Genomic DNA, 14,702 nt, shown 5'->3' with positions numbered 1-14,702 from the left:
AAGTGATTGGCGATTCGCAAGTGCTCCATCTATTTTCTTTAAAACCCGTCTAGATTACTTGCTTGAAGTTTGCCGTAAGATTGGTATCATATTTATCGGAGTGGTTTTTTTAAGGAACCGAATTTTTATTGTGTCCTCATGGCTCCTTTAAATACCAAGTGACAAGCAGAGTAAACAAGCAGCGTTAGCTCTTAAATTTTGATTAAAGAAATAATAAAAATTGGCGCAGCTTGCACTAATAGTATAGTCTGGAGAAACAGTCGAGCTGGCGGCCGCTCTGCCTTCGTCGGAGACCCGGCTGTTGCACCTTGCATGGATTTCGGATCTTGCCGCTGAAAGTTCTCCATGACCTACAGGCCTGAATCGTTTTGTCCGCAGCCTTTCACATGTCTCCCAAAGAGGACCTCGTTAGCACGCGCCAGAACCACCGGCAACCGGCTTCGTGAACTCGGCGTCTGGGGTGCAAACTCGGCGTCTGTTTGTGCTTCCCGAAGAAAACAGCACTCAAGGGATCATGCCACGAACACTGGGCAGAGTGTTCTCGAAGGTCGAGCTGGCCGACTCCCCCCGAGGCGCAGGCACGCGTGCGCTCAGTGTTTTTTTTTTTATTTTTATTTGGAAACGCTGGACGACGGAACTAAAAGCTCTGCTGTTAATAAGAAGATGGCTCTGGAGTGTCACAAAGGTTAGGTACCAATAATTAGGTACCCCTCTCTCGAAGTGCACAACATTACAAAAAATAATGCCGTGAAATTTCGAATCCCCCCCATGTGTCAGCACAGAAACTTGTGTGCAAGAAGTGTGCAATATTCCGTGTTCAAATCGGTGCTGCCGTGTGCGCGCGCTTCTGGAGGGAAACCTTATACACCTTGGCAAGCGTCCAACCAGCCGCCATTTTTGATCTCAGATGCACAAATGTAGCCTTTGCGGTTGAATCCCACGCTCAAAAAGCCGAGGCCTCCTAATCCACGCAGGCCGCGTGGTCGTCGAAGATTCGAATCTCCGCTGAGGCGATGAATGGCCGCCGAGGCTTCGAAGTGCTTAGGCAAATCGTCCAACCGCGTGCGATGGAGGTTATCGCATTTGTTTAGCTTCTTTGTGTGTGTGTGTGTGTGTGTGTGTGTGTGTGTGTGTGTGTGTGTGTGTGTAATAGCAGGACGTTTATTCGCTCGACGCATACCGCAGGCTGGCCGCCTTGCGGCTACGCTTGCGCTTTTTCTTAAGTTTTCGCGCGCTCTGCTTAGAGGACATTACCGGACCGAACGCAGTTGCGATGTACAAGGTAGATATTGCTCAGTCGAAAGCGTACTCGTGAGCCAACTCAAGAAAGACTGCTTGGTGCCAAGGCATTCGCCTACGTGTGACCACAAAGCCCTCCTGAAATGTAACCGCGGACACAGTGCAAATACCTGAACGACAAAACAACATCATCATTTACTAAGGTCACTGTCTGGCAGCCACCAGAAACTGCTTGGCCCGACTTTGGTAAAAAAGGTGTCCTTTAAAATAAAGCCCCCCGAAATTGACAGAGAGCACATGGAGAACAGACAGCTTTAGCGGTGGTCCTGTCGGTAATTTGTGTGTTCTGTGATATCCATTTCACGCTCTATCTTTAAAGAAGCATGAGCCAACTCTCCCAACAGGAAACATATTTAAAGAAGGTCTCACCAAGCTAGGGGGACGGTGGCTTTACAAACACCAAAGTTCCCTACGTTGGTTCAATGCGCAGGAGCACCAAGTCAAGCCACGCTAAGGGAGAGCCAGGCAAAATGATGTGTTGGACATTGGCCTCTCCTGCTTAAAGTTCACGATGTTGTGCCAATGCGCAAGCGACCAACATAAGCCCCGCTGGGCCAATCAACAACCAGGCTTAAAATGAAGTCCTCTAGGGATTGGCACGCTTGCGGTACTTAGAAGGGCTCACAAAATGCTGCTTGTGGTCAATCATACTACATCATATTGTTTCCCGATCCCGCCCCATGCACCACATTCATTCCTGCACAGGGCCTTTCCTAAACGTAAGATGAGGACAAACTGTCGTCGTCACACCCGTCCAGCGTACACGTGCTCGGTCTCGTTCGGCGTCACTATAGTGAACTAGAATACCAAGTATTCTAGTTCACTATAGTGCGCGAGGAACCCGTCAGGAGTATTCTAGTTCACTATAGGCGTCACTCCCCACAGAAAGAAGCCGGTAGGGAAGAGAAACTTTCGCACGGTCATTTTCTCCCCGAGGCTGGTGCCTACTCTTCCATATGCAGGCACTCCACACGTGCGCGCACGCCACCACGCTGCGGACGAACGTGTCGTCATTGCAATTCTCTGTTTGCATAGCGGCAACGCGAACGCACGTACGACGCCCGCGCCTCTCGCTCTCCCACACGCGCTCATTACCACCGATCCAGCCGGGCTCATCGTCGGAATAATGCCCGCCAAGGATGGAGAGGAAGGTTGATTTCCTGACGCAACCCAGAATAACGCCGCTCCCTCTTCGGAGTCAAGAAAGTTCACGCGGGAGTGGCCCGAACGCCCACCCACCCGAAAGAGGCAGCGGCCATAGCGAGCCGAAGCCATAGCCACAGGCGTCGCTCGTTTGGCATTCCACAGCGGCGCAGACCGCAACGATCACGCTACGCGCAGCATCCTAATCGCCCCGTTCATTCTTGCCTTCACCGCTTGTACACTATTGATGTCTTTTGTTGTTGCTGCTTTCGTTTCCTGATGGGTCGCTCCCCTGCGAAAGCGCGTCGTTGCGCGCGAGACAAGTGCGCTTTGCGTGGCCGTCTTTAGCGCTCGGTCAGCTGAGCTCTAAAGGGGGCTCGGTGAAACCGTGGGAAAAAAGAAGCAACCGCGAAGCTGTTTTGGAGCACCGGCATTTTTTAGAGGTGGGCCGGAGGGAACAACGCGCTTTCGGGGCGGGGAAACAAAAGGCTCTGGGCGTGCACCGCTGTCATAGCCTCTCGAGGAACATCTTTTGTTTGGCCTCGAGGCGCCGATGATGAGAGACATATGCTGGCGGCACCTGGTGGCCTGGGCGGGAATAATCGGAGTGTGTCAGGTGCGGCAGTGTGGGTTAAGGTTGGTGGCCCACGCCGCGGAGAAATCTAGGGCAGGACATCCCGTCCCCGCCTTGTTCAGAAACTCGCTGACTGATCTCAGCAAAATATGTCTTCACGTGCTATTTGCGATTACTCGGCGTTGTAAACACGTGAGACCCCTTGCTGGCTTCTTCATGTTGCATAACTAAATCTGACAGCTGTGTGTAACATGGTAATAAATGTTGTTGTTTATCCAGTTGGCGCTACGTGCATTCGTCCTGGTTTATCATAATTAACGCAAAAGCGCACGTGTCTCGTCATTCAGTCGACCTTCAACGTCCTTCAGCAAAAACTGGCCGTCACCGCCGTATGGAAAAAGCTGTGATTGATTCCTCTGTCATAGGAATCGGTAAAACGCCATAGTGAAATGTGCAGTGAAATCTGCAGCTGAGCATGATTTACGGGTTGGCGGTTGTCTTGTGGGTGTACTTGGCGAGCGACGTCCTGCTGCCGGGTCGCTTCGGCAAAGGTGTACTGGCGCCATTTCTGTGACGGATATAACGTCAGTGAAATCTCCCTGTATCCCGACATAAAACACTTTCGTGTTAAAATATAAACCCAAAAACGAACTACCCTAAGTGTAACGTACTCTTTGGTTCTAAACGTTGCTTCCCCGCAAGACGACCCTGTGTACGGGGGTGCACCCTTTACAGGCCGCTTGCTTCGTTGTACTGGCGTCACTTCCGTGGCGGATATGACGTAAGCGAAATCTTCGGGAATCCCGGAATAAAACGCTTTCGTGTTAAAAGATTCTTTCTCGATAAAGAATCGTTCCATAGCGCGAGACGTTCCGTAGCTTAATCTGCAGTAGCGACAGGTGGCCGTCCACGCCAGTTCACCGCAGGTGAAGGGAGCGGAAGACCTCAGCGGAATTAGCGCACATACAAACAGCGAAAATAATTTAGCATATTAACTAAAGTTGAAAAAATATGGATGACAAAGTGAATATGTGTGGACGCCAAATAAGGGTTGCCGGTAAGATATCCACAACAGGACGAACGATATGTCGACGATGGACGTGAATGTGAAAAAAGACAGACCGAAAGAAAGTCAACCACTTGTCTACCTTTAATTCTTCGCCACTCAGGCTTTAACCTTCAAGGTGTCGTACGGATAACATAAGAAACTCTGTAGGTCTTCTTCTACCTCACATCGCTTAGGAGGTTAGCCTTGCTTGCATATTTTGGTTCCTACCATCGTGCGCGTGCTAGATATAACCTCTCAAGTCGTTTCCCGTTCTTACATTAGGGTTATCTCAATCTTAGGCAGCTTCCCAGTTGAAAAATCACAACAGGAATACCGTAGAAACCTAACAAGAGTTCGTGTCCTACGACAGAAACTTTGTTGTTACAACAAAGGCCCTGCTGTTACGACAAAGCTATCTGTTGTTACGACACACATTTCTGTCGTAACGACAACGTCAATTTTCTCAACGACAAATACTCTTGTAGTCACAACAGAACTTCCATTTACGCTACTCTTCACATTGAGCAATAACATTCAAATTATGTGCAACTAGTGATGGAACATCAGAATCACAAGGTAGGAATTCGGCACGACGGAACATCAAAATCAGGACAGGAATACGACACACTACAGAAACTCAGAATCACAACACGACAAGAATACGACAAGACGACAGTACGGCACGCGAAATTTCGACAAACTACAGAAATTTTTCTTGTCGTTATTTTTGACTGGGTCGTCACAGGGCCATCTGTTGAACCCCTTCAGGCGTCGCGATTTACGTGGACCTATCTTTGTCTTCCAAGCGCGTGTTTGTTGACGAGGAATGGGTTCTCACAACTACGATTAAAACGATGCTTAAGCAGTGCATGCCCGATATACGGCCTTTTCTGGACCATGGCATGACCACGCCGATGGTGCATTTTATTTTAAACTGCCGCGCCGCAGAGACAGAAGGCGTTCGGTGAAAGCGGGAGGATGAGGCTTGAAATGAAAGGGGTTACGCCACATGGCTAAACTTATGCAGCAGCTACGGCTGCACTGCTGGGTGAGCTAAGCGGTTGAAGCGACGCCTTAAACCTCATCTATCAATGTCCGCGCGCCGCAACTGTTCCTCACACGCCGCGGTGGTAAAAGATTACAAGAAGGCGACCACAGGAGAGCGGACCGGTTCGTGAGTTTTTATAGCCCCGAACATTTGGCTTGACCTCACTTGATTACATTTCTTTCTACATTAACCACAAAAAAATGAAACCGGGAGGAAAATGAACGCACATATTTCATCTCTAAACGCAACTCGATCTTGATGCCTTTGTCCGTGAATTGTGCTCTCGTGGCACAAGCGTCACGCTCTTGTTCCAAAACTCCAGTGGACCACTCTGAGATGCCTTCAAGAAGTTTGAGCTGAACGAGCACGTGACAGCCGAAAATAAAACTAACGCACGAAAAATGTTCCCCCGCCCTTGTGACATTCAACGTTCTCAGCAACGCCAGACTGTCAGAATGTCAATTTTTTGGCAACCTGAACATTCTGTGTAGTAAAAGAGAGTTTCCTTGCTATTAAATTGATTCTTTAAACGGAAAGTTGCTAAAATGGAGTTTTAACTTGTAGTTTGGCCTTCAGTATTTGACTGAAACTGAGGACGACGCAGTGAGCAATGGAACGGAAGAAGATAGTTGTAACATTAAGGGACAAGAAGAGAGTGGAGTGGGTCAGGGAACAAACGCGTGTTAAGGACATATTAGTAGAAATTAAGAAAAAAATGGGCATGGGCAGTGCATGAAATGCGAAGGCAAGATCACCGTTGGTAATTAAGGGTAATAGAGTAGATCCCTAGAGAAGGCAAGCGTGGCAGCGGGCGGCAGAATGTTCGGTGGGCAGATGAGATTAAGAAGTTTGCGGGGATAAATTGGTTGCAGTTAGCACAGGACAAGGATAATTGGAGATCCATGGGAGAAGCCTTTGCCCTGCAGGGGGCGTAGACAGGTTGATGATGATGATGATGGTGAGTTGACAGCGCCTAATGCCGCGAAACATTCCATTAAGGGGTCCGACAACACCCATAATGTAAAAAGCAACGTTTCCGGGACGTCGCCGTTTCAAGACTTTTATCACGTCTTAATCCACTCCCACGTATCTTTGTTAATAACTACATTGCCCACGCAGCCTACACTCCTGGGACTTTTCGAAAGTGGTCGTTTTCTCATTTTCCACCAAGATGCCCGTACTGTACACGTTCCACACAAGCCGACCTTCACCACCTCGTTTGGAACTGCTTGTTTGGAACCAATAATGGAACCAACTCTCGTTTGGAACCGATAACGGTGATTCAACCAATATCGAACGTCCATCCTAATGCGGAACCATATGAACCACACACACCGTGCAGTTGCACTATTGAAAGTTGGGAGAGTTGGTGATACATTTTGGAAATAAGCGCGAAACACGACTACACGAAGAAAAGAACAGCGTACCGTCCTGTGTTCTTTTCTACGTGTAGTCGTTTTTCGCGCTTATTCCCCAAAAAAGTTGCAGTACATTAGCGAAAAACCTGCAACGGACGCTGCATTGAACAAGAGCTTTCTTTCTTTCCTGCGTACCTAGAAGCACTGCGAAAACGACGGCAAGGTAAAGAATTTGGCTGGTTGGTCTTGCATGGTTTTGCACTCGTGCTGTCCACGTCGTCCGTTTGTCTTCTTTAAAAAGTGCGCCCCTGGTGACCTCAAGCGCAGTCGATAAACATAGAAAACTTCAGTATTCGCGGTCGCAAAGTATCACACAGTTATTTGGTCGCTTCAGCAGACACCTATCTTGTGTCTGCCTCTCATTTTGCAAAGCGCCTACCGAGTGATGTTGCTGGAGGGGAAAGGGAGCCAGCCAACAGCGGCGATAGCGTCTGTTCAACGTTACATAAGCACACACGGAATCTCAGTACTTCGAAGAACGCAGGAAAAAGTGGAAAAAATGTTTTTGAGCGAGTTTTCAAAGTTAAATGATGTGCGTATGGGGTAGTAATATTTTGCTCGGATATCCCTTGGCAACCTGATATAAGGGCTACATCGGCTTATTGACCTGGTTTTACTTATGTTCAAAATGTTGAAAAAGGTCTAAAAGGAAAGTGTTTCAGGGATCTTTCATTGTTGACTTTCCCGTATATTTTACGTGGCGCGACAGCTTTCTCTCGTTGGTCAAACGAAATACATCGAATGCGGAGGACTGGCGAAAGAGAGGGTAAAATGCAGAAGCGGTGATGGAAACAAACAACAATGCCGCGTATCCGCGCGTTTCATCGCTCAACGAGGCCTAAACGGCGCCGTCTCGGAATAGGTCGTTTTCGCAGCTTTCTCCTCCTGGAGCCTCCGAAGGCGCGTGCGTTCTAAAAGTGCCTCCACGTCCGGGTTCCGGTTCCCTCAGGGCGACTGCTTGTCTCCACTCTTCTTCCTTCGAGTTTCACGCCGCCTCCCGTGCGTTTCTCTTAGGGGCCCCTTCTTGTTTGCCGTCCAAAAGACACTCCTACGCGGCCATTAGCGTCCGCTACGGCAACCGAACAATGGAAGATGACCGGATCACTGCCACATACGGCGCCATGTCTTCTTATTCGGCCCCTGCTACACAATGTCCCCCCGTTCTTCTTCGTTCACTATCCAATCCAAAAATATCGCCTGCTTTTCGAACGATACGTTCGTTTTGGACCGGCGCGCCACCTTGCCCTATTTTGGCGCCAACACAACGGCCCATGAATGAATAGGCTGACGGGTAATGACGCCCTCTATGTTGACCCGCTACGCTGGCAATGGAAGATGCCGCGTCGCTTATTGAATACTTGAACTATTTGAAGCTATTACGTTTGACAAATGAGATTTAGCTTTCCTTAGGGCGTGCTCTAAATTTAGAAGGTGGTGGCTGATGGTCGTGTCGTCCGTTTACGCGTTGAGGAGGACGTGTAGCTATAGGTGCTATGTGCGGGTTAAGAACTTTATTTTGCGATTAATACGCCCCAATCTACACAAGCGGAAAAGTGGTCTTGGCACATTATTTCAGATTAGAATGATGATTACATGCTTGCCATGTGAGTACGAGTAGTGCTAATTAAGCCCATATAAGGGGCCTTTTTAATGTCGCCATGTGAATCCTGATTCGCAAAATAACCTCTCTGTGTTCAGATGCGATATTGGCCCCGGCTATAACACATTTCGGTTTTCTTTGTATGTGCGAATGAAAAGTTGGAGCAAGTACGCCATGAGCTTTGGGTCAGATGCACGTATACGGGAAACGGGCACCGAAAGAGCTAGAACCGGTTCTAGCTGGGTGCTATAATTGATATGGCATGAATCTGTACGCAATAGAGAGCGAACTGGGTTTTATCGCTAGTGCGCTTGATCGGTAATCAAGGTTCGTGAGCCTGTGATTGGCCCGCGATGACATAAGATCTTCTTATGATGGAGCAGAGAATGACCTGAATGTGGTTCTTGCGGAATCTTGCCGCGTAAGGTGCAACCCGTTGCAGAAGACATGAATGTGATCACTCGTTACTTTTACTAGTAACGTGTCTAGTACGCTTAATGCGTCACTGCTGCTCTCGCATTAAAGGTAACTAGTTTGAAAGTGAGAACACGTTGCCGGACGGTAATTTGAAAAGACAACCACGTGCTCCTTCAGCCTGAGTACACTTATCATGTCACGTGTGCATGCGGGAGAAGTCTGCAGCGTCCTGAGACGAGCTCTGCAGTGGCGGCTCCGCTTCCCAGGCCACGCCAGCGGCCATGCCCAATTCCTGCGTCACACTGCTGCCCGGTGTAGCCGTACTACTTACACATTCATAAACGTAATGGAGCAAGTCGCGGCCGCAGTATTCGGGCCGCCCCGTTAGGGGGCGTCGTGGGCAATTTGGTGCGGTTAACTTCGGTTGCGGAGTGTCGTGTTAGGTAACTGTGCGTCGACTATCTGCACGGGCGACTCTGTTCTCATTGTTTCTTTCGTAGCCCTGCCTCGTGAAAAGCACTAAATATTTAAAAGCCCTGCTTCCGATCCTGTGCTAGGAAAAGCGCACGCTACATTGGAGCAGTTTAGATACTGAAGACGGTCTCCTTCGTGACCAGGGAAGCAGATACAAACCATTTTTGATTGTTCAAAATCACACATTAACCAGTCAAATGAGATAACAAATCATGTCTGTTCCAGTCATCATCATCATCATCATGATCATCATATCTACGCCCACTGCAGGGCAAAAGCCTCTCCCACAGATCTCCAATTATCCCAGTCCTGTGCTAGGTCTGACCGATTTACACCCTCAAACTTCTTGATCAGATCTGCCCATCTAACTTTCTGCCGCCCCCTGCCACGCTTGCCCTATCTAGGGACCCACTCTGTTACCCTTAACGACCAACGGTTATCTTGCCTTCGCATTACATGCCCTGCCCACGTCCATTTCTTCTTCTTAATTTCTACTAATATGTCCTTAACACGCGTTTGTTCCCTGACCCACTCCGCTCTCTTCTTGTCCCTTAATGTTACGCCTACCATCTTCCGTTCCATAACCTCGCTGAGTCGTCGTCAACTTGAGTTGAACCCTTTTAGTGAGCCTCCAAGTTTCTGCCCCGTAGGTGAGTACCAGTTAGATGCAGCTGTCATACACTTCCTTCTTTGTGACAATGGTAGGCTGCCATTCGTTATCTGAGAATGCTTGTCGAATACCCTCCACCCCATTATTATCCTTCTTATTATCTCTGCCTCGTGGTTGGGATCCGGGGTCACTACTTGGCCTAAGTAGATATAATCGCTTACCACTTCCACTGCCTCGGAACCGATCTCAACCCACTGTGCTCTCCCAAGGTTATTGAATATGCGAACCTAATGTGAACTGTTCAAATATGTGAACCTAATTTTGTATTGGAGGAGATGCTTTCGACCCGTACACGCTAAGTGCAGGCCTTGTTAGCCACAATGTTTGTGGAACGGTTGTACCTAAAGTAATGGGAAATGTTTAACGCCCTCGTTAAATCGCGAGAATAGCCAAATTAAAAAGAAAGCGAGAATCACTCCGTCGCCGTCGTCCCGGGAGCGGCATTTAACCAACACACATTGATCTGACAGCTAAAACATTACACGACAACACAACTGTCAGCGCGGTGTCCACGCCCTTTTTTTCATAATCTGTGTCAATGCGTTAAGCGTCGGGGACACCTTTAAAGGGAAGCATCCTCTTCCTACTAATCCAGGTTTAATTTCCTGGCTGGCCGTGTTGAGGGGGCATCCCAACACGACCGGCAGGGAAGTGGTGAAACAAACGTCACCCACAGTTCAGTAATAATTCGAACCATTCCACCAGCCTCGCCCGGTATTACTTTCCCGTAATGACCTACCGATCATTTCCTGTGGAATCCTGGGAAGCAAGAGCTAGTGATTCCTCGGGACGAAGATTGAGAGAGAGAGAGAGAGAGAGAGAGAGAGAGAGAGAGAGAGAGAGAGAGAGAGAGAGAGAGAGAGAGAGAGAGAGAGAGAGAGAGAGAGAGAGAGAGAGAAGAAAGCTCTTTATTAAAGAAGAAAGCCGAGACGTTTGCCAGAATCTCTACACTGACATGCTACTCGGCGGGGGAATGGGTAGGGGAGGGTAGAAAAGGCCCTATAGATAACAGGGCGGAAGAACGAGGAGAAAAGAAGTAAGAAAAGCAGGCATGATAGAGTTTGTGTGAGCAGTTCGACGAACATCATGTTCTCAGTAGTTTAAATCAGTTCAGTGACGACGATCTCGTCCAGGTATTCCAACAACGCCATTAGTGCTTTGCGATGGGCTGAAGGTGTGTGCCAGGGGCCAAGGAGCGCTTTTAGGCTGATTGGTCCTGGGCGTAGATGTTCGATCTTCTGCTCCAAACGGCACCTTGCGAGCATGTAAGCGGGGCACTCTAACAGTAGGCATTCCACGGTTTCCGGCGATCCGCAGTTATCACAGTACGGATTCCAGGTTGCACCGAGTCGAAACAGGTATGTTTTCGTGAGCGCTGCATTGAGGCATAATCGGTGGTATAAAGTTTCTAGTCGGCGCGGAAACCACTCTTTCTTTCTTTCTTTCTTTCTTTCTTTCTTTCTTTCTTTCTTTTTCTTTCTTTCTTTCTTTCTTTCTTTCTTTCTTTCTTTCTTTCTTCATTCGACATCAGACGTGTTACAGATGTCCAGAGCACAAACAAAAAGCCTCAAAGGCTTGACGAGGGCCTGTGCCCCTTCGTCGGTTGTTTGTTTACAGTGCAGCTTAATCCTGAGCTCGGGGTCTACGTAGTGCAAGAAGGCATAATGGTGCTCTGGAAGAGACCAGAGGCGGTACCGCTCCATTAAAACAAATGCCTTCGTCATAGCTGAGGCATCATGCTTGGTGAAGAAGACCTTCCTCCTATTATGCGATTGAAGGCCCTTGCGAGCTGCTTCATCTGCCTTCTCGTTCCTTGGAGACGAAGATTGCTTCACCCTTGAACCCAGTTTCACCCAGCTGCACCCAGTGCGAAATCTGCTAAAACAGCGGATCTGCGGGTTGCCTTTACGGAAAAAACCCCGTTTAGCTTCAGCTTCTTTCTTGCGAGTCATGTTAGGGTCGACTTAACGGCTAATTTTCTATGCAATTTGTTTCCGGATACTTTGCATAACCGAAGCTTTAGAGCCATTTTTTTCGTAACCACACTCAATCCGTAGACGGCCATGCTTGACTGCGCAAGGGGAAATGTGGGAAAGCCAGCTTACAAAAACCAAGCTTACACCAATTTCTTCTAAAGTCCGCTTCACCGCTTACCTCAAATGCGTTGCTGGAAACATTTTTCACGGGCAATATAAACCGTCTCATAGCAAAATATGAAGTCTTCGCTGAAATTGCGTCCAATCGATCGCCAAACCTTCAAGGACCCAAATCGCAAAGTTGCGATGAACCCATGTGAAGATTTTCCGCGCACTAAGTAAGCGCATGTACAAACGATCTAAATGTATACCGATACATTGTTTACGCCGCAGTGATATACAGCTATTGTACTCGTTCTTTTAAATCGATGCGTGCACAATCTCATCTAGAAACGTTCCTTTTTCGCGACTTTCAAGCAATTATTTTGTCACAATGGGATAAGCCCGGTTTCACGCACGCGCCGTGTGTCCAGAAATCTTATCAGAAATTTTCGGTCTACCAACCGGTCTACGGGAAAACGCATTAGTTATTTTGATGGGACGTCATCGATCCCAGTAAGAAAGCTTTCGCTTTAAAAGTCCGTTTTTTGGCCCGATGAATTCGTTATAACGAGCGTTTTTGTACTCTGCACGAGTCTGTTGTACGAATATAAGGGGCGTAACGTGCCCAAAAATTGACACCACGTGACCCTTGCGAACGCAGGCCAGCCCGAGGCCCCCGTACCTGACCGCCACGGACTACGTCTTCTACGTGAAGCGGCACACGCAGCGGGAGAACAACAACCACCACCACCACCACAATGGCCGGGTGATGACGTCATCGGGTGGCGACCACTCGGGTGTCGTCTTGAGCCCGGAGGACGCCATGGTGGAGCTGACCAACTTCACCGAGCTCATGCGCCGCCTCAAGGAGGACCTCCGGTCTTCGTACAGCAGGTAAGCACGCGTACAGTCGCCCACAGGCTTAGCTGGAACAGCAGATTTGACTTCAGCAAGAAATATCTGAAAGACGTCCTACGAAAAGTTGTTCAAACGAATGTGGAGTACTGATTAGCCCCCCTTAAAGTTTAAAAAAATGCAGCATTCGGGACTAAACTAGCTTTCACCAAAGCAGGGTGAGACGATAAGTGGGTAGAGCGCTGCTCCGGCTAAGACTGCGGACTACTGTACCTGCTGTTCGAACAGCGCTTATTGTCTTTCTAACGAGTCAAAACGTTTTGTAATTTGTTTTGCATCGTCTTTAGTTTAAAGGCTGTAACAATGATGGTTTGTGCCTGTACAATATCACATCGCTTGGTATTGCTCATTTTGTACAGTTTTGTATTGAGTACAATGTTTAGCGGGGTAGGTTTAAAGTAGCGGGTTTAATTTCTTTATTTTTATTTTTATTTTATTTTATCCTGTTCCCTGAATGTATTTGTCCTTGCAAACGTCTATTTTCGGTGCGTTGCACCTACGCCCTACCCCCTATATAATGCCCGCTCGGGCCTTTAGGGTATCTAAAACCAAAAGCGAAGTGTAGACAATACGAAGACAACCTTAAGCGCCTTAAATGACCGTTGATTCACACCCTACCACTTTCAATATGCAGCATTCCTCTGATAGTAACACGGGTTTTTTTTTGAAGGGATCGAAGTTTCATCGGAGCTTCTAGAGGTGCATGGTTAAAACAACTCTGCCCGCGAGCAGTTAGAAGGCGGGAAAATTGAATTGAGTAAACCTCCATTGCATTCAATTCATAATGGGAGGAGCGAGATGGAGGGGAAGAGAGCAGATGGGGTTACACGTTAGAAATGACAGAAGGCTATGGTCTTTATGGTCTTTACACATTTTGCAGCGAAGCAAACAGGCATACGCGACAATCTTTAAAATTTGTTCTCGTCTTTTCTTTGCAATACACTGGCACTCACAAAGCGATCTAAACTGGCATTATGTTTTGTACCACGCGTGATTCGCTGTTCATCTCGCGTAAATCTGTCAGTACGCGTGACCCCAGACTATGCGGAAAGTGTACCCACACTAGCACGGATACAGGGACGCAAGTTCCTTCGTCGTATGTCTTCCCATATCGGCAACAGCCCCGTCCGCGCTTAAACAAAGACAAGGAAACCGAATGGTAAACGATACAAAGCAACAGCTACTCAGTGCAACCTACGGTTTGTCGTCTCTCACTCAGCGATCCGCGCTCGTGTTTCCTGCACGGTGCGGCGGTTCGGTACGTTCTTGCTCAGAGTCGGGAACCGATAAACGGACGCTCGACATCGTCGCCGCGGCGCCGTGCGTTCGCGCAGCGGTGATTGGAACAGCGCGAGCGAACGAGCAAGCGGGCTGGTCTAATCGAGCGCTCTTTCCTTTTCTGCATACCTGGACGGAGGGCGACTCCGTTTCTTCCTCCTCCTCCCCCTCCGGCGTTCCCGGAGGTGCTGCTTGACCCTTTCCGGCTTGCCCGCCTGTGTCCCCCGAGAAGCTCCCGGCGGTGGTTCCGCTTTCTCTCGGTCGGACGCCGTGTGTGCGTTCCAGGAGAGGCCGTCTTAGGCTGGTTCGAGAAAGCCTCGACAGAGCTATCACCTGCGAGATATGAATAACACTAAAGGAAGAATGGAATGCTGGTGGAGGAAAAGCAAGGAGGGGAATATAACGTAGCACAGCTACGCCCTGTCGCTGTCGAAATTTAATTTAAGCCTACCGCAAAGAGCAGCGAAAAATCCCGGGCCGTCTGCACTAACGTGAAACCTGGGGAGGGGTGAAGCATGCAGTGCAGGATTGTATTCTTGGCGCCTTGGCGTTTTTGCCAACGGACATGAAACCGTCTGTTGTCTTTGAAGCACGAAGCTCTCTAGCGCGAGGCGTAAGTAGGTTTCCCGGTGTTTTAGTTACCGTGACTACATGAGACAACGATTACGCCGACGACGACGACAGGAGACGCCAACAGACGCAGCCCCTAAGGCGCTTCGCCCCTAAAAAAATTACCGGTT

At 48.6% G+C, this 14,702-nt stretch overlaps 1 protein-coding gene across 1 annotated transcript in view; it reads left to right on the top strand.

The window, feature by feature from the left end:
• Positions 1–14,702, top strand: part of Mwh (multiple wing hairs) — a 178,683-nt gene that overhangs the window by 123,069 nt on the left and 40,912 nt on the right. The window contains exon 3 of the mRNA XM_077670208.1: positions 12,431–12,663. Within this exon, the coding sequence (XP_077526334.1) occupies positions 12,431–12,663 (233 nt within the window). The remainder of the gene's footprint in view (positions 1–12,430; positions 12,664–14,702) is intronic.

The sequence above is a fragment of the Haemaphysalis longicornis genome, unplaced genomic scaffold (genome assembly GCF_048455015.1).
Source record: "Haemaphysalis longicornis isolate Haplotype H1 unplaced genomic scaffold, Haemaphysalis longicornis Haplotype H1 scaffold_5, whole genome shotgun sequence".
NCBI lineage: Eukaryota > Metazoa > Arthropoda > Arachnida > Ixodida > Ixodidae > Haemaphysalis > Haemaphysalis longicornis.
The sequence above is the reverse complement of the archived record's forward strand: the minus strand, read 5'-3'. Positions and strand labels throughout refer to the sequence as shown.